Consider the following 22419-nt stretch of genomic DNA (forward strand, 5'->3'; position numbering starts at 1 on the left):
AGGCTGCCAGGCTCACCAACCCCCCCCAGCTCAGACTCAGGCAGTCGAATGTGGCTTTGGCTCCGTCCCACGTGTCCCTAAAGACCTCTGTGCCCCAGGTGCTCTCTGGAGACCTCTTCTCCCTCAGAAGAGACCCTCTCTCTCCCTCCCTCCTAACATTTCCAAAGGTGTCCATTGCACCACGGTCTGACTTCAGCTCAAGGAGCTCTCCAGCTCTCCCCCAACAACCAGAGAGACAGTCCTGGAGAAGGGGGGTGCCCAGCCCAGCTCCCCCAACCCTAGCTACAGCCACAGGCATCAACAATCATGTCAGGGATGTCAGTCTTGACGATGTTGCTATTGCGATCGAAGTAGAGGACAGAGAGTGGCCGGCGTCGCGTGGGCACGCAGCAGGAGTGCCCCGACGCGTGGACGTTGTTGGCTTTGACAAGGTTAAAGACAGCCGTGTGGAAAGAAGAGGCCATCCCAGGGCTGCCTGCCACATGCAGAGGGCACTGGCCCACGCAATAGTTTATCTGGTAGCCCTCGGGCTTAATGATCCAGTCGTTCCAACCGATGTCGCGGAAATCCACGTAGTAGTCCTTGCGGCAGCAGAGGTTGGAGTTCTGGCTGCAGCGGAGGCTGCGCTTGGCCACGTGGTGTGCCGGCTCCCGCACCTTCGCCTTGGCCACCAAGAAGGGCTGCTGGGACCGGCTGGCGTTGAGGAACGCCAGGAGGTCACCTCCAGCCCCATCGCTTTCCAGTTGCAGCCGCAGGGTCCTGCGCCGTCCCGCAAAGAAGCTCTGCAGGGCAGGCATGAGGCTGAAGGCTCGCCAGCCGCTGCCCTTAGCGCTCAGCCGTCTCTCGCTCAGCAGCGTGCGATTGCCTCCCACCAAAGCACCTTCCCCAGCGGCGAGGAAGATTCGCAGGGTGAGGGTGGCTCCCAGGTCTCGGGGAACGCGAAGGTAGAGCCAGAGCTGAGCCTGCAGGATGTGAACGTCCTGGTCTTGCGTGCGGCTGAACTGGAACTGCAGCCCCAAGCCAGAAGGAGACGTGGGCACTGAGGGGAGAAAGGGGTGAGGAGGTGAGCGCTGCGGGATGCTGCAGCACCCTTCTGCACATCAAAGCCAATCTCTTTCAGCTTCTTCTCAGGAAAGATCTACAAACTTCCCTCCTTGCTCAGTCCGGTCCACTCCCTTCCTTAGGGATGCTACCCGGAGGGGGACTGTGTCGGAACAGGGGACTGTCCCACTGTCCCACCTGCTCTCCCCTGGCCCTTCGCTGCACAGCGCAAGGCTGGAGAGTGTTTCCAGCCACCCTGGCTCTCGAGCTAGCCCTTGCAGCTCCCAAGTCCAACTACTGCGAGTCTCAGGCACTCTGCGTTGCCCACATCCTTCAGGAAGGGGACAGGCAATGCGCTGCAGGTGTAGGGTCCCAACTGGCCGCTGCAGAAGAAAAAGAGGAGCTGGGCCATCTCTCCGTCTCCCAGGCTGAGCCTTATTGCATCAGCAGCACTGGGAGGTCACCAGCGCACAGCAAGCGCATCAACTAATGATTTAATCACAGCCCTCACAGCTCCAGGTACCCTCACCCTGCTGAGAGGAGGTAGATGGCTGGACTGTAGCCTCTGTGGTCCTGCAGCCCCCCGAGGTTCAGGGGTTACACATCCTTGTGGATCTCCATCCCCCAGGGCTGGCAGACCCTGCCCCAGGGTCTCCCCAAGCCGGGCTCACCCGAGCACCATCATCAGCTGCATGGGAGACCACGGGGGTCATAGAATCATAGAATCACCAAGTTGGAAAAGTCCTCTTGGATCACTGAGTCCAACCATTCCTATCTGCCACTAAACCATGTCCCTGAGCACCTCGTCCACCCGTCTTTTAAATACCTCTAGGGAAGGGGACTCAACCCCCTCCCTGGGCAGCTTTTCCAGTGCCTGATGACTCTTTCTGTGAAAAATTTCTTCCCGATGTCCAGCCTGACCCTCCCCTGGTGGAGCTTGAGGCTGTTCCTCCTTGTCCTGTCCCCTGTCACTGGGGAGAAGAGCCCAGCTCCCTCCTCTCCACAACCTCCTCTCAGGGAGTTGTAGAGAGCGATGAGGTCTCCCCTCAGCCTCCTCTTCTCCAGGCTAAACACCCCGAGCTCCCTCCTCTCTCCAACCTCATTTCAGGTAGTTGTAGAGAGCAATAACGTGTCCCCTCTGCCTCATCTTCTGCAGGCTAAACAGCCTCAGCTTCCTCTTCTCTCCAACCTCCTTTCAGGTAGTTGGAGAGAGCAATAAGTTCTCCCTTCAGCCTCCTCTTCTCCAGGCTAAACACCCCCAGCTTTCTCCTCTCCACAACCCCCTTTCAGGGAGCTGGAGAGCGCAATGAGGTGTCTCCTCAGCCTCCTCCAGGCTGCACACCCCCAGCCCCCTCAGCATCTCTTCGTGAACCTCGCTCTCCAGCCCCTTCGCTGCTCTTCTCCGGGCTCCCTCGGAGCCCCGACGCCCTCCTGGGAGCGCGGGGGGCTCGGCTCTCACCCACCTGCCTCCCCGAAGCTGACGATCTCGTAGCCCCGTTCGAGGTGCCCGGGGGGGGCGCGGGGTCCTCCCCCCTGCAGCCTCCGCAGCGCCCGGCCGAGAGCCGCTCGGGGCAGGGGCTGCACGGGGCCGGGCCGCTCCGGCAGCCGCAGCTTGTCGAGCAGCTGCCGTTTGACCGTGTCCTCGAGCAGGCGCCGCTCGGCCGCCGCCCCGCACGCCGGGCACAGCGGCTCGGCCGCCGCGCTCAGCGCCGCCGCCAGCAGCAGCCACGGAGCCGCCATCCGCGAGCCCCCCAGCCCCGACGGGCCCCGACGGCCCCGCTATGGGCACCGGCGGCCGGGGGCGGGCCCCGAGCCCCCCCGCGATTGGCCGCAGCGCCCGGCACGGCGGGGCCGCGGAGGGGATTCGCCGCGATTAACACCCCCCCCGCCCCGGGAGGGAGGGAGGGGGGCGGCCCCGGGGGGGGCAAGGGCGGAGAGGGGCGCGGAGCAGCCGGGGGGAGCGAGGGAGAGGAGAGTTAGAGGAGCTGAGAACCATAAAACTGTGGGATCATGCGACGTAGGATTGTAGAATCCCAGAAGAGTAGAATCCTAGAATTGTAGAATACTAGAATCACAGAATTATAGAATCACAGAATTGTAGAATCACAGAATTGTAGAATCACAGAATAGTAGAATCATAGAATTGTAGAATCACAGAATTGTAGAATCATAGAATTGTAGAATTATAGAATTGTAGAACTGAAGAATAGTAGAATCATAGAATTGTAGAATCATAGAATTGTAGAATCATAGAGTTGTAGAATCATAGAATAGTAGAATCACAGAATTGTAGAATCACAGAATAGTAGAATCATAGAAATGTAGAATTATAGAATTGTAGAATAGTAGAATCACAGTATTGTAGAATTATAGAATTGTAGAATAGTAGAATCATAGAATTGTAGAATCAGAGACCAGTAGAATCACAGAATTGTAGAATCATAGAATTGTAGAATCATAGAAATGTAGAATCATAGAATTGTAGAATCATAGAAATGTAGAATCATAGAAATGTAGAATCACAGATTAGTAGAATCATAGAATTGTAGAATCAGAGACCAGTAGAATCACAGAATTGTAGAATCATAGAATTGTAGAATCATAGAATTGTAGAATCATAGAAATGTAGAATCATAGAAATGTAGAATCACAGATTAGTAGAATCATAGAATTGTAGAATCAGAGACCAGTAGAATCACAGAATTGTAGAATCATAGAATTGTAGAATCATAGAAATGTAGAATCACAGATTAGTAGAATCATAGAATTGTAGAATCATAGAATAGTAGAATCACAGAATTGTAGAATCATAGAAATGTTGAATCACAGAATAGTAGAATCACAGAATTGTAGAATTATAGAATTGTAGAACAGTAGAATCATAGAATTGTAGAATTATAGAATTGTAGAATAGTAGAATCATAGATTTGTAGAATTATAGAATTGTAGAATAGTAGAATCATAGAATTGTGGAATCATAGACTAGTTGAATCACAGAATTGTAGAATCATAGAAATGTAGAATCACAGAAATGTAGAATCACAGAAATGTAGAATCACAGATTAGTAGAATCATAGAATTGTAGAATCATAGAATAGTAGAATCATAGAAATGTTGAATCACAGAATAGTAGAATCACAGAATTGTAGAATTATAGAATTGTAGAATAGTAGAATCATAGATTTGTAGAATTATAGAATTGTAGAATAGTAGAATCATAGAATTGTGGAATCATAGACTAGTTGAATCACAGAATTGTAGAATCATAGAAATGTAGAATCATAGAACATAGAATAGTAGAATCATAGAAGATTAGAATAATAGGACCTTAGAATCACAGAATTGTAGAATCATAGAAATGTAGAATCATAGAAATGTAGAATCGTAGAAATGTAGAACACTAGAAATGTAGAATACTAGAATCATAGAATTGCAGAATCGTAGAATAGTAGAATCATGGAATTGTAGAATAGTAGAAACACAGACTTGTAGAATCATAGAAGAGTAGAATTATAGGATCTTAGAATCATAGAATTGTAGAATAGTAGAATCACAGAATTGTAAAATCATAGAATAGTAGAATACTAGAATCACAGAATGGTAGAATAGTAGAATCATAGAATTGTAGAATCATAGAATTGCAGAATCATAGAATAGAAGAATCATAGAATTGTAGAATAGTAGAATCATGGAATCGTAGAATCATAGAATTGTAGAATCATAGGATCAGAATTGTGGAATTGTAGAATCATAAAATTGTAGAATCATAGAATAGTAGAATCATAGACTCAGAATAGAAGAATAATAGAATCAGAATTGTAGAATAGTAGAATCAGAATTGTAGAATCAGAGAGTAGTAGAATGATAGAATCATAGAATTGTAGAATAGTAGAATCAGAGACTTGTAGAATAGTAGAATCATAGAATTATAGAATTGTAGAATCATAGAATTATATAATCGTAGAATCATAGAATTATATAATCGTAGAATCATAGAATTATAGAATTGTAGAATCATAGAATCATAGAATAGTTTGGGTTGGAAGAGACCTGAAAGATCACCCAGTTCCAACCCCCCTGCCATGGGCAGGGACATTCCACTGGATCAGGGGCTCCAAGCCCCTTCCAACCTGATCTTCAACACCTCCAGGGATGGGGCAGCCACAGCTTCCCTGGGCAACCTGTTCCAGTGTCTCACCACTCTCATGGTGAAGAAATTCTTCCTTATGTCTAGCCTAAATCTGCCTCTCTCCAGTTTATCCCCATTGTCCCTCATTGTATCACTCCAAGCCTTTATGAGCAGTCCCTCCCCAGCTTTCTTGTAGCCCTTTCAGGTACTGGAAGGTCACTCTAAGATCTCCTCAGAGCCTTCTCTTCTCCAGGCTGAACAAGCCCAACTCTCTCAGCCTGTCCTCGTATGGGAGCTGCTCCAGCCCTCACATGGTCCTTGTAGCCTCCTCTGGACCCGTTTCAACAGTTCCATTTCCTTCTTATGCTGAGGATTCCAGAACTTGTCGGCCCCCGCTCCGAGCGATGCTGTTGGGTCCCAGCAGGAGGGGGGCAAGCCCGCAGAGGGGGCTGACACGGGGAGGGGGGGCTTGTACACCTGAGTGCACCTTGAACGGTACCTGCAGGTGATTGAATCACCATCCCTGGAGGTGTTTAAAAGACGAGGAGACGAGGTGCGCAGGGACATGGTTTAGTGATTGATGGGAATGGTTGGACTTGATGATCTAGGAGGTCTTTTCCAGCCTAGTGATTCTATGATTGGGACATTTGTGACTCGTACCACATGATGAGCTTGAGGATCTGAGCTGTCGTTTGTCCTGCCTGGTCCAGCCTCACCCCAGGAGAGGGCTGGACATGACCAGCAAAGATGTATACGATGCCCACTCCTTCCTACAAATTAAAATGGACAATGGTATATACTGATGCCTCATGGGGTGACAGACAGCGCCACATCAACCTGAACCTGGTTTTTTTTTATTCTTAGCCCCCAGACACTGTGCCCTGAGCAAGGTGCACAGCCTGAGTCCTGTAGAAACCTCTCGAAAGTGGTGGAAGGTGTCCTGCCATCGGGGCACGCAGAGGAGCCCAGCGCTCTCGTGCCAGAGCAGGAAACCCACAGTGGGAACCTGAAGCTCTGCCAGCCCTTCAGGCATGTCCTGTGCTCGCCGTGCCGTGCAGCACTGGCTCCAAGGTCTTGATCACACAGAGCCCCTGCCAAGCATAGAGGTGACGTGTAAACAGAGTGGGCTGTCTGGGAAAAAGCACCCACCGGAGATGATGCAACCGTAGTACAAGGGGCAAAGTTCTCACCTGGTTGAGCCTGCTGGCAGCTCCCAGAATAGCCCAGGAATGCAAACAGGGAGGAAAGAGTGGGCACAGGGTGGCCTGGGAGCCCAGATCCCACGGGGCATGTGAGCCGCGGCAGCAGGTGGCACGCCATCAGCTCAGCCTGGGCACCAGCAGCGCTGAGCAGAAGGCACTTTGGTCCGAGCACGGGTGCACCGTGCAAGCTCCCCGTGCCCACTCCCTTGCACAGATGCTCTGGTCCAAGCACGGATGCACCGTGCATGCTCCCCGTGCCCACTCCCTTGCACAGACACTTTGGTCCGAGCACGGGTGCACCGTGCAAGCTCCCCGTGCCCACTCCCTTGCACAGATGCTCTGGTCCAAGCACGGATGCACCGTGCAAGCTCCCCATGCACACTCCCTTGCACAGACACTTTGGTCCAAGCATGGATGCACCATGCTCCCCGAGCACACTCCCTTGCATAGATGCTCTGGTCCAAGCGCGGATGCACCGTGCATGCTCCCCGTGCACACTCCCTTGCACACTCAGCTGCACACACACATCTGCACACTCCCTTGCACAGACGCTCAGCTGCACACGCACATCCGCACACTCCCTTGCAAACACGTTTAGTCCCCCATCCCAAGATACCTGCTCCATTTGTGGACGTGTTCCTACACGTGCTGCACGCCCGTTCCCTCACCTTTTATTCTGTTTTCCCATACTGGAAGTGGAACGTTTCCTTTCTAGTTCTCCAGGAGGTTAAATTCCCCAGAGGGCAGGGCTGCTCCTGCCTTCAACCCATGGAGGGAGCTGGGTCTCTGCCTGATGCTCTCCCCACATGCGCCCAGTTTGAGGGGGACACAGGCTGCATCGCTGGGTGGCACCGGCCAGGGGGTTGTTAAAACCTTTATGTCACTGCCACCTCCCAGCAGCCAGACCACAGCTTCACACATGCAGGAGGAGGAAACTGAGGCAAGGTGCTGTGCCGAATTCCTCTTTCCCTGCCAGAACCACAGAACCAGGATCAGGCACCAAATGAAACAAATGAAATTTGATAGGAATGGTTGGACTCAATGAGCCGGTGGGTCTCTTCCAACCTGGTTATTCTATGATTCTATGAAACGGAGGTAGCAAAGAGTCATGGCAAAAAGACTGAATTACTCTGGAACCCATCATCTTCTCCAGGGATGGGGAGCAGCGTGTCCCCAAAGGGATTAATCCCTTTGAACTTGCAAGGATCCCTCTGCACTGGCCAGCACCCCAGAGCTGCCACCGTGAACCCCCATTTCATTGTGGGCTTAGCAAGAGCATCCAACCTGCCTGCCAGCCCTCGTGCCGTGGCTACATGCCCCCCCGTGCACTCTGGCCCACCAGATCTAGGCCAGGGGTCAGCGAGGAGCTGTGAGAGGTTCTTGCACCCATTGCATAAGTGTGTTGTTGATAAAGCAGTTCCCAGAAAGCAAAGCCCGGGGGCTGCCTTGACCAAAATAGCCCCCCCAGACCCCCTCCCCCTGCTCCTCAGCACTTGCTGCACACATGGCTTCTGGGCCTCTGACCTCGTGGCCGGTGGGGCAAGCGTGGCACCTGATGACCCGACCTAGAGGTGCCAACGGACTGTGTTAAGCAGGGACCCCCACCAAAAACTCGTGGCTCCTGCCGGATCGCCCCTTTCTGTGCAGCCCCGCAGCCCCCACAGCCCCCACAGCCCCCGCAGCCCCCGCAGCCCCTGCTGTCCCCACAACCCCTGCTGTCCCCACAACCCCCACTGTCCCCACAGCGTCCACTCTCCCACAGCCCCTGCTGCCCTGCAGCCCCCACTGTCCCCAAAGCCCCTGCTGCCCCCACTGTCCCCGCTGTCCCCACAGCCCCCACAGCCCTTGCTGCCCCCGCAGCTCCTGCTGTCCCCGCAACCCCCACTGTCCCTGCAGCGTCCACTCTCCCGCAGCCCCCACAGCCCCTGCTGCCCTGCAGCCCCCACTGTCCCCACTGTCCCCACAGCCCCTGCTGCCCTTGCAGTCCCCGCTGTCCCCAAAGCCCCTGCTGCCCTGCAGCCCCCACTGTCCCCGCTGTCCCCACAGCCCCTGCAGCCCCCACTGGTCCCCAAAGCCCCTGCTGCCCTGCAGCCCCCACTGTCCCCGCTGTCCCCACAGCCCCTGCAGCCCCTGCAGCCCCTGCAGCCCCCAAAGCCCCTGCTGCCCTGCAGCCCCCACTGTCCCCGCTGTCCCCACAGCCCCTGCAGCCCCTGCAGCCCCCACAGCCCCTGCTGCCCTGCAGCCCCCACTGTCCCCGCTGTCCCCACAGCCCCTGCAGCCCCTGCAGCCCCCACAGCCCCTGCTGCCCTGCAGCCCCCACTGTCCCCGCTGTCCCCACAGCCCCTGCAGCCCCTGCAGCCCCCACAGCCCCTGCTGCCCTGCAGCACCCACTGTCCCCGCTGTCCCCACAGCCCCTGCAGCCCCCACTGTCCCTGCTCCCCCCACAGCCCCTGCAGCCCCTGCAGCCCCCACAGCCCCTGCTGCCCTGCAGCACCCACTGTCCCCACTGTCCCCACAGCCCCTGCAGCCCCCACTGTCCCCGCTGTCCCCACAGCCCCAGCAGCCCCCACTGTCCCCACAGCCCCTGCTGCCCTGCAGCCTCCTCTGTCCCCGCTGTCCCCACAGTCCCTGCTACCCTTGCAGTCCCCGCTGTCCCCGCAGCCCCCGCTGCCCGGCAGCTCCCGCAGCCCCCTCAGTCTCCTCAGCCCCTGCAGCCCCCGCTACCCCTGCAGTCCCTACAGTCCCCTCAGTCTTCTCAGCCCCTGCAGCCCCCACTGTCCCCGCAGCCCCCACTGTCCCTGCAGACCCCGCAGTCCCTGCAGACCCCGCAGCCCCTGCTGCCCCACAGTCCCTGCAGCCCCCACAGCCCCCACTGCCCCCACAGCCCCCACTGCCCCCACTGCCCCCACTGCCCCCGCTGTCCCCGCAGCTCCCGCAGCCCCCGCTGTCCCCTCAATCTCCTCAGTCCCCTCAATCCCCGCAGCCCCCGCAGCCCCTTCAGTCCCCGCTGAAACCGCGGCCTCTGGCAGCTTGCGGGCGCCGCCTGGCGGCTCGGGGCGAAGCCGCTGCCGGTCCCGACGGCTCCGCCGGGACCCCCCCGGCTCCGGGCTGCGGGGGCTGCGGGGACCGAGGAGGCTGAGGGGGCTGCGGGGGCTGCAGGGGCTGCGGGGACCGAGGAGACTGAGGGGGCTGAGGGGGCTGCGGGGGCTGCGGGGACCGAGGAGACTGAGGGGGCTGCGGAGGCTGCGGGGGCTGCGGGGGCTGCGGGGACCGAGGAGACTGAGGGGGCTGAGGGGGCTGCGGGGGCTGCGGGGACCGAGGAGACTGAGGGGGCTGCGGAGGCTGCGGGGGCTGCGGGGGCTGCGGGGACCGAGGAGACTGAGGGGGCTGAGGGGGCTGCGGGGGCTGCGGGGACCGAGGAGACTGAAGGGGATGCGGGGGCTGTGGGGGCTGCGGGGGCTGCGGGGACCGAGGAGACTGAGGGGGCTGAGGGGGCTGCGGGGGCTGCGGGGACCGAGGAGACTGAGGGGGCTGCGGGGACCGAGGAGACTGAGGGGGATGCGGGGGCTGCGGGGACCGAGGAGACTGAAGGGGATGCGGGGGCTGCGGGGACTGCGGGGGCTGCGGGGACTGAGGAGACTGAGGGGACTGAGGGGACTGAGGGGGCTGCGGGGACTGCGGGGTTTGAGGAGACTGAAGGGGCTGCGGGAGCTGAGGGAGCAGTGGGGGCTGCGGGGGCCGAGGAGACTGAAGGGGCTGTGGGGGCTCCGGGGGCTGCGAGGACAGCAGGGACAGTGGGGACTGAGGAAACTGAGGGGGCTGTGGGGGCTGAGGAGACTGAAGAGACTGAGGGGGCTGCGGGGGCTGCGGGAACCGAGGAGACCGAGGGGGCTGCGGGGGCTGCGGAGCCGGGGCTGCGGGACTGGGGAGACCGGGGCAGCGGAGCCGGAGCCGCCCGGTGCGGATCGCCTAGCGCTGCGGGCTGGAAAGTGCCCCCCAGAGCGTGAAAATTAAATATTAACCCTTTTCAAGGCAACACCAGGGTCTTTCAGGAATTCCCACCCCTCCCCTGAGAGCCGGGCCGGGCCAAGGGACACCCTGGCAGGCCACGCTTGGACCTTTGCTTCAGGGACTGTTGACACTGGCAAAGGCTCCTCCAGGAGCCCCAGTAGGTGCTGCACGTCCCCGTCCCCTCGGGAGCTGGGGACAAGGGTTGGCACCTCTCGGAACCCCGTGTTCCCCTCCGTGTCGCATCTGGCTCAGCATCAGTGCTGGGGCGATGCTGTCCGCGTGGTGGGTCCCACGCTGGAGCAGCCTTACTGGTCCCAGTGGGAGCAGTGAGGTGGTGTCGCATGGCAGGTGGGCGTCCGTGCCTGAGAGACCCCCTCAAAGTCCCTCGGGGTGAAGAGGGGACCCCAGCAGGTCACAGCAAGAGGAGAGGGGGCACTGTAAGGTGAACACTGCCCTCATCGCCTCTTTTCATAGAGTCATAGGATAGTTTGGGTTGGAAGGGACCTTAAGGACTATCCAGTTCCAACCCCACTGCCATCGGCAGCCTCTGCCAGGGCCCAATGACCCTTTCTGTGAAAGATTTTTTCCTAATGTCCAGCCTGACCCTCCCCTGGTGGAGCTTGAGGCCATTCCCTCTCGTCCTGTCCCCTGTCCCTTGGGAGAAGAGCCCAGCTCCCTCCTCTCCACAACCTCCTCTCAGGGAGTTGCACAGAGCAATGAGGTCTCCCCTCAGCCTCCTCTTCTCCAGGCTGAACACCCCCAGCTCTCTCAGCCGCTCCTCTTCTTCTCCAGCCCCCTCACCAGCTCCGTTCTCTTCTCTGGACTCGCTCCAGAGCCTCAACATCCTTCTTGTGGGGAGGGCCCAGAACTGACCCCAGGATTCGAGGAGCGGTCTCCCCAGGGCCGAGGCCAGAGGGAGAAGAACCTCCCTGGCCCTGCTGGTCACGCCGCGTTCATGGAGGGGAAGGTGTGTGTTTTGAGACCCTGCTCATCTGGGGAAGCTCCAACCTGAAGGCACTGGAGAAGGCACGTTTTCAGGTGGCTGGCAAACACCCAGGACAGCGTGTTCTGTCCTAATCTCAAGCTTCCAGGGGTGGGGAGTGGCCTCAGAGACTGGGACCCCTTTTTGGGGAACTTCTGCTAACCCAGGCACCCTCAAGCCGTGGGACCTTCTTGTCCATCGGGATGCAGCTCGGCGTGGCTGTACCACAGCCCGGGGGACAGAAGGGAATGTGGTGACAACTCTGGAGAAGAGGAGGCTGAGGGGAGACCTCATTGCTCTCTGCAACTCCCTGAGAGGAGGTTGTGGAGAGGAGGGAGCTGGGCTCTTCTCCCAAGGGACAGGGGACAGGACGAGAGGGAATGGCCTCAAGCTCCACCAGGGGAGGGTCAGGCTGGACATTAGGAAAAAATTTTTCACAGAAAGGGTCACTGGGCTGGAGTGCTGTGGGGTCAACAAGGGGGACTGGGTGCATCCCAGGTGCACACAAGGGCTTGCAGCACCTCTAGATGCCTCAGACTGTGGTCTTGGGCTGGTGCTGCCCAGAGAGGAGACTTCTGAAGAGCCACAGAGTGCAGCCAACTGCTCCTCTGCCCCTTCACCTGGCCCCCTTCTGCCCACGCCTGCTGCAGTCTAGGGAGCTTAGCAGTGGCTCCAGGAAAGCTGTTTGTTCAATAAATACAGACAGTGAAAAGAGGAATTGGAAAGAGAAAAAAAGAAAACAGAAAAAAAAACCCAAACCAAACACCAAACCCTCTTTGGGTTTGCGCAAGTGGCCTTGGGTCCCAGACAATATTGATCCCCGAATTTTCTACCCTGCCTGTGCAGCAGCTGGGTCAGCGGGAACCCTTTGGGTCTGAGTCCTGGAGACATCAGGGTCTGGATAGAATCATAGAATAACCAGGTTGGAAGAGACCCACCGGATCATCGAGTCCAACCATTCCTGTCAAACACTAAACACTATCTCAGTACAGTGGGTGCTACGACCTGATGGGGAGATGTGGGTCCCTGCTCCAGGAAGACTCAGTGGAAGCACCTGCCTCAGGATGCATGCAATGTGGGTAAATACTCCCTCCTGCTAGTGGTTGTTCCATCCTTACTCAAGGTTTCACAGGTTTTCCAGGACAACGAGCATCCTGGCTCTAGCCAGAGCTGTTCACGGCACTGATCCTGGATTGGGACAGCGGATGCAAACCTGTCCTTCAAGCCAGGTGGGTAGTGGGTCTGACACCAGCCTCCTCTGCTGCTGACTCTCTTCCCACCTAGTTCAGCTCCATCTCCAGCCTCTGGGCTGGGGTCATCAGTGTTTGCAGGATGGACTGTGGGGCTGTGGTCACCCAGCTCCCCCTCAGCCAGCTCCATGCACCTCAGGGGATCCCCCCAGAAGCCTCATGAACCTCCTTCTCCTTCTCCCTCTCCAGCTCCCTCTCCCTGCTCTCTCAGCCCTCATGTACGGGCGACACGTGGGAAGTAGCGGAGAAAACCTGACACTAAGATTACGTAATGGGGCCAACGTGTCGGAACTGCCCTTTGTCCCCAGCTCTCACGGCACTGACATGTCACGCTCTCCTGCCAGCCAGGTCGGCAACGGACAGCGAGGGGGGCAGCTGCTCTGGGCCACCGGCCAGAGACACCGAGAGATCGTTCCCCAGTGAGGGAGCTGGTGTGGGGTTGTAGGCAAGGGTGGGCTTTGGTGGTCTCGCCTGGCAGCCTCTGCCCTTTTAAAAAAACAGAGAAGAGTCGCTCAGTTTTGTCTTGATGTGGGATGGGGATCTGAACAGGCTGGATCCATGGGCTGAGACCAACAGGATGAGGTTTAACGAGGCCAAACGCCGGGTCCTGCACTTGGGGCACAACAACCCTGAGCAGCTCCAGCCTAGGAGAAGCCTGGATGCAAACTGCCTGGAGGAGAAGGACCTGGGGGGGTTGGTTGAACAGGAGCCAGCAGGGGCCCAGGTGGCCAAGAAGGCCAAGGGCATCTTGGCTTGGATCAGACCCGGCGTGGCCAGCAGGGCCAGGGAGGTTCTTCTCCCTCTGGCCTCGGCCCTGGGGAGACCGCTCCTCGAATCCTGGGGTCAGTTCTGGGCCCCTCCCCACAAGAAGGATGTTGAGGCTCTGGAGCGAGTCCAGAGAAGAGCAAGGAAGCTGGGGAGGGGGCTGGAGAAGAAGAGGAGCGGCTGAGAGAGCTGGGGGGGTTTAGGCTGGAGAAGAGGAGGCTGAGGGGAGACCTCATTGCTCTCTGCAACTCCCTGAGAGGAGGTTGTGGAGAGGAGGGAGCTGGGCTCTTCTCCCAAGGGACAGGGGACAGGACGAGAGGGAATGGCCTCAAGCTCCACCGGGGGAGGGTCAGGCTGGACATTAGGAAAACTTTATTCATGGAAAGGATCATTGGGCCCTGTCCGAGGCTGCCCAGGGAGGGGGTTGAGTCCCCTTCCCTGGAGGGGTTTAAGGGCCGGGTGGACGAGGTGCTGAGGGCCATGGGTTAGTGATTGATGGGAATGGTTGGACTCAATGATCCAGTGGGTCTTTTCCAACCTCGTGATTCTATGATTCTGTGATTCTAAGAATGGCCACATGCAGGTAGTTTTGGTGGAATTGAAAACTTGGCCCAAGCAAGGAATGGGACCTTCTTCATTGGGAATCACAAGCCCACGCCTTGGATGTGGTTGAGACAAGTCAGGCAATCTGCTTCCCTCCGAGAAAGGCAGAGCACAGGAGAATCATAGCATCACCCGGTTGGAAAAGACCCATCGGATCATCGAGTCCAACCATTCCTATCAAACACTAAACCACGTCCCCCACGCTGTGGCACTTTAGTCTCTGAGCACAGGGCATCCTGATGGTCCATGGCCAATCCTGCTGCCTGGGTTTTGTAACCAAGTTGTTGGTCAGAAGAGGACTGCACATGGCAGTTCTGTGCCACCTTGGAGCTGTCTGCGCCCTTGGGGAGAGGTGGAAGATGTTTTGGCTAATGACAGGGCACACGTGTATTCATACATGTGCACACACTACAGTTGCAAGTCTTTTATTGAATAGCTGGTAGCTGGGATGCTTTCCTCCCACTGGGATCAAATTCCCCTTCCTTACCACGCTCAACCCAAGAAGAGTCCTCTCCTCTCTGGCTTAGCCACCCCACAGCAGATTTTTAGCCTTTATCCCACCCTGCAGCCTGAGGTGGGACCAGTTACCTGAGAAGCAGGTGTTGGTGTGGCAGCGCTGAGGGCTGCATCGCGGCACTGGGGTGGGAGCAGCCGCAGGACAAGCCGCAGAGCCACCTGAGGAGCTGTGCTCTGCAGTGTCCAGCAGCCAGAAGGGTCCGGTGTCCACCAGGAGCCAAGCTCAGAGGCGGCGGCTCATGGGCAGAGAGGAATCCATGGGCAGATCTGAAGCGGGGAGAAAGAGCTGCGTGGGAGGTGAGAGAGGAGAGGACTTGCAGATTCAGCATTACCCTTGATGCTTCAACCTCTGGAGGAGAAAACCCCTCGGCAGGGTTCCCTCAGCAGCTCCCCAGGTCTCGCGCTGCCAGAGAGGGGCTGGGAGGAGGGATGCCTCGGGCTTCCCTCGGGTACAACCAGGCATCAGGTACAACCGCAGGCATCAACAATCATGTCGGGGATGTCGGTCTTGATGATGTTGCTGTCCCGGTCGTAGTAGAGCAGAGAGAGGGGGCGACGCTGCGTGGGCACACAGCAGGAGTCCACGGCTGCGTCCGCGTTGTTGGCTTTGATGAGGTTGAGGACGGCTGCGTGGAAGGACGTCGCGAGGCCGGGGCTGCCAGCCATGTGCAGGGGGCAGAGCCCCGCGCAGTAGTTCATGTGGTATCCCTCTGGCTGGATGATCCAGTCCTCCCAGCCAATCTCCTTGAAGTCCATGAAGAATTCCTTGCGGCAGCACATCCGAGAGGTCCCACTGCAATCGATGCCGCGCCGCTGGACCCGGTGGGGCATCCTGGCCCGGGCTTGGGCTGCCACAAATGGCCAGTGGGCATCCCTGTGGCCAGCCAGAAGAGGAGAGCCCCAGCCCTCTGCCACCTCCAGCTCCACCGTAAGCCTCCGGCTCCCTTGGCCAAAGAGGCTCTGGACGGCTTGACCGACGTCCAGCGTGAGCCAACCAGCCCTCCGCACCTCCAGCCGTGTCTCACTGAGCACAGTCGCGTTCAGCCCTGCTGGGTCTGTCTGCAGGACTCTGATGGTGACGGGATGCGTCCCGGGGCTGGGGACTGCGCAGAAGAAGTAGAAGGTGGCTTGCAGGATCTCGGTGCTCACAGCCAGCTCTTGGGTGAAGTGGAAATGCAGGCGAACGCCGCGGAAGGTGGAGGACTCTGTGTACAGAACCAAAAGCAGAGTCAGGAGGTGATGGGAGGAGGGGGGGGGGCTACTGTAGCTGGGGGGCACCGAGTCAGAGCAAATATCCAAACCAGGGCGCAGGGTGCGGTACGTACAGGTGTCAGGGGGCCCTCATCCCCCTGCACTGCTGCTGCTCCTCCTTCTTATGCCTCTCTAAAGCAGCATCACCTGGGCCCAGTGCTGAATCACAGAATCACCAGGCTGGAAAAGACCCACCAGATCATCGAGTCCAACCATTCCCATCAATCACTAACCCATGGCCCTCAGCACCTCGTCCACCCGGCCCTTAAACCCCTCCAGGGAAGGGGACTCAACCACCTCCCTGGGCAGCCTCGGACACTGCCCAATGACCCTTTCCATGAAATATTTGTTCCTAATGTCCAGCCTGAACTTCCCCTGGTGGAGCTTGAGGCCATTCCCTCTCGTCCTGTCCCCTGTCCCTTGGGAGAAGAGCCCAGCTCCCTCCTCTCCACAACCTCCTCTCAGGGAGTTGCAGAGAGCAATGAGGTCTCCCCTCAGCCTCCTCCCCCTCAGGGAGGGGGTTGAGTCCCCTTCCCTGGAGGGGTTTAAGGGCCGGGTGGACGAGGTGCTGAGGGACATGGGTTAGTGTTTGATGGGAATGGTTGGACTCGATGATCCGGTGGGTCCTTTCCAACCCGGTGATTCTACAACCCCTTCAACTCTAGCACAAACAGGTAGGGTTCACAACAAATTTCCACCTCCTGCACCCACCTCCTTGCCCCAGCATGTCCTGTATGTAAATGAGAGCAGCCCTGAGTCTCATTAGAGTTTCCTCTGCCTGTGGTGAGGGGCGGCTTGTTGGGTGCAAAGGTTCTGGATGCAGAGAGTCTTATTGCCAGTCCTTCCAGCAGCAGCGTGCCCACCAGCCTGGTGCATACAACCATAGAATCACAGAATCATAGAAGAGTTTGGGTTGGAAGGGACCTTAAAGATCGTCCAGTTCCAACCCATACCATGGGCAGGGACATTCCACTGGATCAGGGGCTCCAAGCCCCATCCAACCTTGTCTTCAACATCTCCAGGGATGGGGCAGCCACAGCTTCCCTGGGCAACCTGTTCCAGAGTCTCACCACTCTCAAAGTGAAGAAATTCTTCCTTATATCTCGCCTAAACCTGCCCCTCTCCAGTTTATCCCCATTCCACCTCGTCCTATCACCACAAGCCTTTATGAACAGCCCCTCCCCAGCTTTCTTGGAGCCCCTTCAGGTACTGGAAGGTCTCTATAAGGTCTCCTCAGAGCCTTCTCCTCTCCAGGCTGAACAAGCCCAACTCTCTCAGCCTGTCCTTGTATGGGAGGTGCTCCAGCCCTCGGATAATCTCTGTAGCCTCCTCTGGACCCGTTCCAACAGCTCCATCTCCTCCTTATGTTGACGATTCCACAACTAGACCCAATACTCTGGACAAGTTCTCCCAAGAGAGGAACAGAGGGGCAGGATCCCCTCCCTCCCTGCTCCCACGCTGCTTTGGACGCAGCCCAGGACGCAGTTGGTTTCTGGGCTGCGAGCGCACGTTGCCGGCTCACGTCGAGCTTCTCATCGACCAGCACGCCGCACAGCGCGGCGTCGCTTGCGGGAGGACGATGCCCCTGCGCCCAGCTTTGGCAACACAGAGTAGGAAACCTCTCCCCACCTTCCTTCCCCCCATGCCCCCCGCGTCAGGGCTCCTCCCAGGGCCCAGGAGACACGGGGTCCGTACAGACCTGACTCGGCAAAGCTCAAGATCTCGTATTCCTGCAGCCCCACGGCGGGACGCGGGTGCTGGACGCCGCCGTCACCGGGCACCCCCGGAGAGACGCCCGCGTCCGCCCGCTGCGCCCGTATCCTGCGCAGAGCGCTCGTCAGAGCCCCCCTGGACGTGGGGTGGGTGATGTTGGGTCTGTCGGGCAAGCGGAGCTTGGCGAGGATGCTCCGCTTGGCCAAGGCGATGAGGACGTCCCGTTGGGTGGAGGGGGGCAGCTCTGCCAGCCCGCACGCCGGGCACCGCTCGGCCTTGGCAGCCCCCATCCTCAGGAGGCTCAGGAGCAGGAAAGCCACCACGGTGGGCATCTCGGGGACCGCGAGGTGGTGGCTTGGGGGGGTTCAGCAGCTCCCCCGGGATGGCGAGAAGCCGGAGGCGAGCGGGGGACGGTGGCGCTGGGCTGGAGCGGGGCTGCCCGCGGGGAAGGGCTCGTTCTCCTGACGTGGCCACAAATATTGGCTGATCCCGAGCGAGATAAACGACCCCGTGATCCCGTCGGAGCGTCCCCGGGGCACCGCGGGGAGAGAGCGGACGGGTGATGGGGCTGGGGGGCTGCTCGGGGCGGGGGGGGGGGGGGGCCGGGGAGGGGGGGGGCGGGGGGGGGGTGACACACCAGGAGATGGAGACCCCGGGGGTGATACCGGGGCGGGGGGGGGTTGGGGGTGAGGCTGTGCCAACCCCGCCCCGGTAACGCCCTGTACCGCCCCGGTACCGCCCTGCATCTCCCCGGTACCTCCCTGCACCCCCCCAATACCTCCCTCCTCCTCCCCGGTACCTCCCTGCTCCTCCCCGGTACCTCCCTGCTGCTCCCCGGTACCTCCCTGCTCCTCCCCGGTACCTCCCTGCTCCTCCCGGTACCTCCCTGATGCTCCCCGGTACCTCCCTGCTGCTCCCCGGTACCTCCCTGCTCCTCCCCGGTACCTCCCTGCACCTCCCGGTACCTCTCTGCTGCTCCCCGGTAACTCCCTGCTCCTCCCCGGTACCTCCCTGCTCTTCCCGGTACCTCCCTGCTGCTCCCCGGTACCTCCCTGATGCTCCCCGGTACCTCCCTGCTGCTCCCCGGTACCTCCCTGCTGCTCCCCGGTACCTCCCTGCTCCTCCCGGTACAGCCAGTGGGGGGCGTGGTCTCGTTTGTGGCCCCGCCCCTTGTGGGCGTGGCTTATAGAGACAGGGAACGCAAGCGTGTGTATTGCTTAGCCCCGCCCCCTGTGGGCGTGGTCTATATTTGCCCCGCCTCCTCTCTTTGTCAGCCCCGCCCCCCTCTGTGCCCTCCGCCCCGCCCCGCCAGGCGGCGCTGCCGCGTCCCTCCCCTCTTCCCGCGGCGCGCGCGTTGCCGTGGCGACGGAGCGGGCGCGACGCGATGACGCAGCGCGCACGGCGCGATGACGCAGCACGCACGGCGCGGTGACGCAGCGCGCGCGGGCGCGGGGGAGGCGCTGCCGCCGCCGCCACCGCTTTCCTTCTTTTTTCCCTCCCCCCCCTCCTCCTCCTTCTCCTCCCCCGTTTCTTTCCTCTTCTCCTCCGTGCCCGCCCCCGTCTCCCTTCCCTCCCGCCGTCTCCGCCGCCCCGCCCGGGCGGCCCGCGCTGGCCCAGGCCCGGCCCGGGGAGGTGGCGGCGGCGGCGGCCCCGCGGCGCAGGGCCCGGCGCGGCCCGGTGAGTGAAGGGCCCGGGGAGGACGGGGGCGGGGGGGAGGGCAGGTTCTCAGCCGCGGCTCGGGGCCGGTGGGGATGCCGGCGGTGCCCGCCCCGCCGGGGCCGCGCTCCTGGGTGCTGGAGCCCCGGCCGGCGGGGTTGAAGGGGAGCAGGCGGCCGTCTCAGCGCCTGAGGGGCGCAGGGAGGTTTTCTGGAGTCCTCGCAGGCAAGCGTTTTCCTTTGAGAAACACGCCCTGCTTGCGGGGCCTGGTGGGATGTGGCAGCAGGAGTGAAAATGCTGGAGAGCTGGTTGTTTTCTGGCTTGGCCACGGTGCGTGCTGGAGGGGTTTCAGAGGGCCCGTGCTCGCCACTCAGTGCTCCGGGGAAGGCTGATGGTGTGAGTCGATGTTCTCTGCTCCGTGACCCGTTTAAATCCTCGCAGGGTTTTGTTTTTTGAGTACCTGTAGGTGTTCGGGCTGCCTGCCCAAGTGTCAGAGTTGTCTCTGTCTCCTGCCAGTCTCTGTGTTCTGGCAGCAGGTTCACAGGTAAGTTGATATTACTTAAAAACTTACTCTGGGCTGTTTGAAAGGGTCTGATGGTGGTTGCCTTCAGCTCCCGGTGTGGTGTGTAAATAGAAATAGGTGTAGCTGGTGAATTGTTACCTCTCTTCTGTCAATCATTCTGTGAATCTCTTTTAATCCCTTCCTTTATTGTCTGTAGAATTTGATCTAGATTACCTCTTTCATAAGCAGTAGCCTTTTCTGATTTCCAGTTGGTTTTCTTTCTGGTCTCTTTGTATAGAGATGAGCGAGAAAGCAGAGCCCAGGCTTGGGCTGCTACGCTGGCCTCTGGTTTTGCAGAGGGCTCAATGATGTTCTGTTTTTCAGTAACTGCCAGTAGAAGGGTGTTTGCGTTCAGAAGGGCACCAAGACTCCGGAGCCAGAACAGCTCCTCAAATGGTGGGCAAGGCTCTGGCTAGGTGGTAAATAGCTCATTAAAAATGGTTTGCAGACCACAGTTGTTTTCTGCTGTCTCTTTTATTAACAATTGTTCCTTAGATGAGCAGCTCTTCCAGCTCTTTTTTAGGTCACAGAGGATCTGAACTTGTTGGTAAAGTCCTCTCATCTCTCTAAGGTCTGTTCTTGTTTCTGCTTCAGCTGCGTCATTTTGACTTATTTCACCTATTTGTCCTGCAGGGCGGTTGATATAAATCCCCTCTTATTTCTCTCTATCCTAGGATTTGCCCTTTTCTGCCACAGCTCCCGCAGTTTCCCCCCCAGTGTCTGGTGGGCTCTTTGCTGTCCTGTCGGTGAGCCTGGCTGAGACGGGCTCTGGTTTGCTTGTTGCTCTGCAGCAGTGACCATGCAGTGGGCAGGATGTCAGGGCTAGCTATACGGACCAATTCTACACCTTGAATTTTAATTTGCACATAAAGTTTCCATTCTCGTTCTTTTCTGCCTTTCAGCAGTGCTGCATGCAGTAGCCCCCTGCACTGTGAGTCTTCCTTGTGAGGCAACTCCCTGCTTCTAATGAAAAAACCGTAATAATTTAAAAAAAAAAAAGTGGGAAGGCATGTAGACTAGACGTAAGGAAGAATTTCTTCACCATGAGAGTGGTGAGGCACTGGAACAGGTTGCCCAGGGAAGTTGTGGCTCCTTCATTCCTGGAGGTGTTCAAGGCCACGTTGGATCGTCCCATCTCCCTCACATTTTTTGTCTGCGATGGTTTCACGTAGTGCAATTGTGCCCCTAAAACAGGCATTAGATTTTTCACAGGGGTGCATTGGTTCCTATTCCTGGGAGCTCATTTTCCAGCTTGCGGATACAACCGAGCACCCTGCTCTGTGCACCTGGCTGAGCTGGATGACCTGGGCTTGTAGGTATGAGCTTAACACAGATTAATCAGCTCAGAAACGTGGTGGCTTTTCTCCTGAGTGCTTAAAAGCTGAGCTCAGCTGCTTTTGCTCTGCCTGTTCTCTGCATGCTTCTGTGATGCTCCAGTGTTGATAAAAGATGGTTGGAAATCAAGTGTAGTTCTGGCCATCTCTGCTGATTATCCCTCGGTAGAGGGATGGGGAGGGGAAAAGCCTCACTGCAAGGAGCAGGAAGCAAGCTTCTGGCAGAAGTGCCAAGATTCCAACTTTCCAGGACAGGTTTTAGTTTTCTTAGAGCTCAAAGATGCTGCTGGAATTGCGAGTACAAAGAAACCTTGATTTTATCATGACATTTGCTGCTTTTCCTCCCTGTGTTCATACAAAGGGATCCCCTAGAATCTGAACCGCTCTGCTGAAGAGGATTCAGATGTGATGTGAGCTGTAAATGCAGAGCTGCTCTTAATCCTGCGTGTGTTGTTGAATGCAGAGTACTGTCTGTCTTTGGAGTAAAGTCAAACCTTGAAAAGTGTAAAGAACCCAAAGGGTTATGGAAGAGAAGTGGTGGAAAGAAGATTAGGCAAAGGGAGGTAACCTGCTGGGGAGCTGGAGCTATCGCCAAGCTTGGGTGTCACAAAACAAAGGATGGGCTGTTACAAGAGTTATGCCCCAACAGTAGGGAAGTGTTACAGGGGAGAAGCTTTTCGTTGTGGCTGCTTCTTCGAGACCCAGGGAACAGCAGAGCTGTCCTTACTTGCCAGCTCTGCTAAGAAGGCTGACTGGCATCACAACAGATACTGTAGAGAGAGTGCACTGCAGACCACAGATATCCCAAATAAGAGTTGTGCACGAGAGCTGTTTTCCTCCATCTGCATGGGGAGCAGTGGGACCTGGTTCTAAATCTCTGTCTTGGTGCTCCTTTTCCTGCTGGCAGCATGCAGGCAAGTTCCACATGTGGCCGGTCTCTGGTTTTCTGTTACTGGTACTTGTTGAGAAACTTGTCTTGTCTTTTGCCTTGACCTGTTCTCCATCTCCTTTTGAGAACTGTGGCCTGGTTCTTTGTGGTTACTTCATATAGTTCTCATTCTTTATGCTCCATTCTTTTTTATTTCTATCCTATTGGCTGCCTATAGCCTGTTAAGGATGACTGACGTAACCTCTGTGTCCTCCTCCTTGAATTTGTGCTGGAAATTCTTGATTCAGTCATACCAAGTACGCTTGCCATAATCTTCCTTCCTGACTAGATGGCAGTTCACAGGGGATTTGCCATAACCCTTTTTTTTTTAGTAGATGTTCTCTTGGGATCTCCCTTCTCCATCCACAGCTCTTTGCATTTTCTGTGAGCTGCTAAATGTATATTAGTAAAGATTTCTCCTTGTTCTTTCCTGTTTCTTTGGAATGCAAAGAGTGATTGTAGTTGCATAGAAAACT

General features: G+C 57.4%; 4 protein-coding genes across 9 annotated transcripts in view; 1 reads left to right on the top strand and 3 right to left on the bottom strand.

Moving 5' to 3' along the window:
* Window positions 1–213: 213 nt before the first annotated feature.
* On the bottom strand, window positions 214–6619 carry LOC138732778 (inhibin beta C chain-like). The gene is made up of 3 exons (XM_069879442.1): window positions 6455–6619; window positions 2505–2820; window positions 214–1039 (listed from the first exon to the last, which is right to left on the bottom strand). Exons 1-3 carry the CDS (start codon window positions 6617–6619, stop codon window positions 279–281), a joined length of 1242 nt encoding a protein of 413 aa, XP_069735543.1. The 3' UTR covers window positions 214–278.
* Window positions 6620–9369: 2750 nt separating this feature from the next.
* Window positions 9370–11564, bottom strand: LOC138732779 (proline-rich protein HaeIII subfamily 1-like). Its single transcript, XM_069879443.1, has 2 exons — window positions 11529–11564; window positions 9370–9777 (listed from the first exon to the last, which is right to left on the bottom strand). Exons 1-2 carry the CDS (start codon window positions 11562–11564, stop codon window positions 9370–9372), a joined length of 444 nt encoding a protein of 147 aa, XP_069735544.1.
* Window positions 11565–14411: 2847 nt separating this feature from the next.
* On the bottom strand, window positions 14412–17991 carry LOC138732895 (inhibin beta C chain-like). Its single transcript, XM_069879665.1, has 2 exons — window positions 17450–17991; window positions 14412–15704 (listed from the first exon to the last, which is right to left on the bottom strand). Exons 1-2 carry the CDS (start codon window positions 17793–17795, stop codon window positions 14962–14964), a joined length of 1089 nt encoding a protein of 362 aa, XP_069735766.1. The 5' UTR covers window positions 17796–17991; the 3' UTR covers window positions 14412–14961.
* A 975-nt stretch (window positions 17992–18966) lies between these two features.
* Window positions 18967–22419, top strand: part of R3HDM2 (R3H domain containing 2) — a 56663-nt gene continuing 53210 nt past the window's right edge. For 3 of the 6 annotated variants that reach the window (XM_069879647.1, XM_069879649.1, XM_069879651.1), the window contains exon 1: window positions 18967–19140. The gene's annotated coding sequence lies outside the window, so the exon portion shown is untranslated. The remainder of the gene's footprint in view (window positions 19141–22419) is intronic. The other 3 variants (XM_069879652.1, XM_069879650.1, XM_069879653.1) reach the window with 1 other exon arrangement.

The sequence above is a fragment of the Phaenicophaeus curvirostris genome, chromosome 38, assembly GCF_032191515.1.
Source record: "Phaenicophaeus curvirostris isolate KB17595 chromosome 38, BPBGC_Pcur_1.0, whole genome shotgun sequence".
Taxonomy (NCBI): domain Eukaryota; kingdom Metazoa; phylum Chordata; class Aves; order Cuculiformes; family Cuculidae; genus Phaenicophaeus; species Phaenicophaeus curvirostris.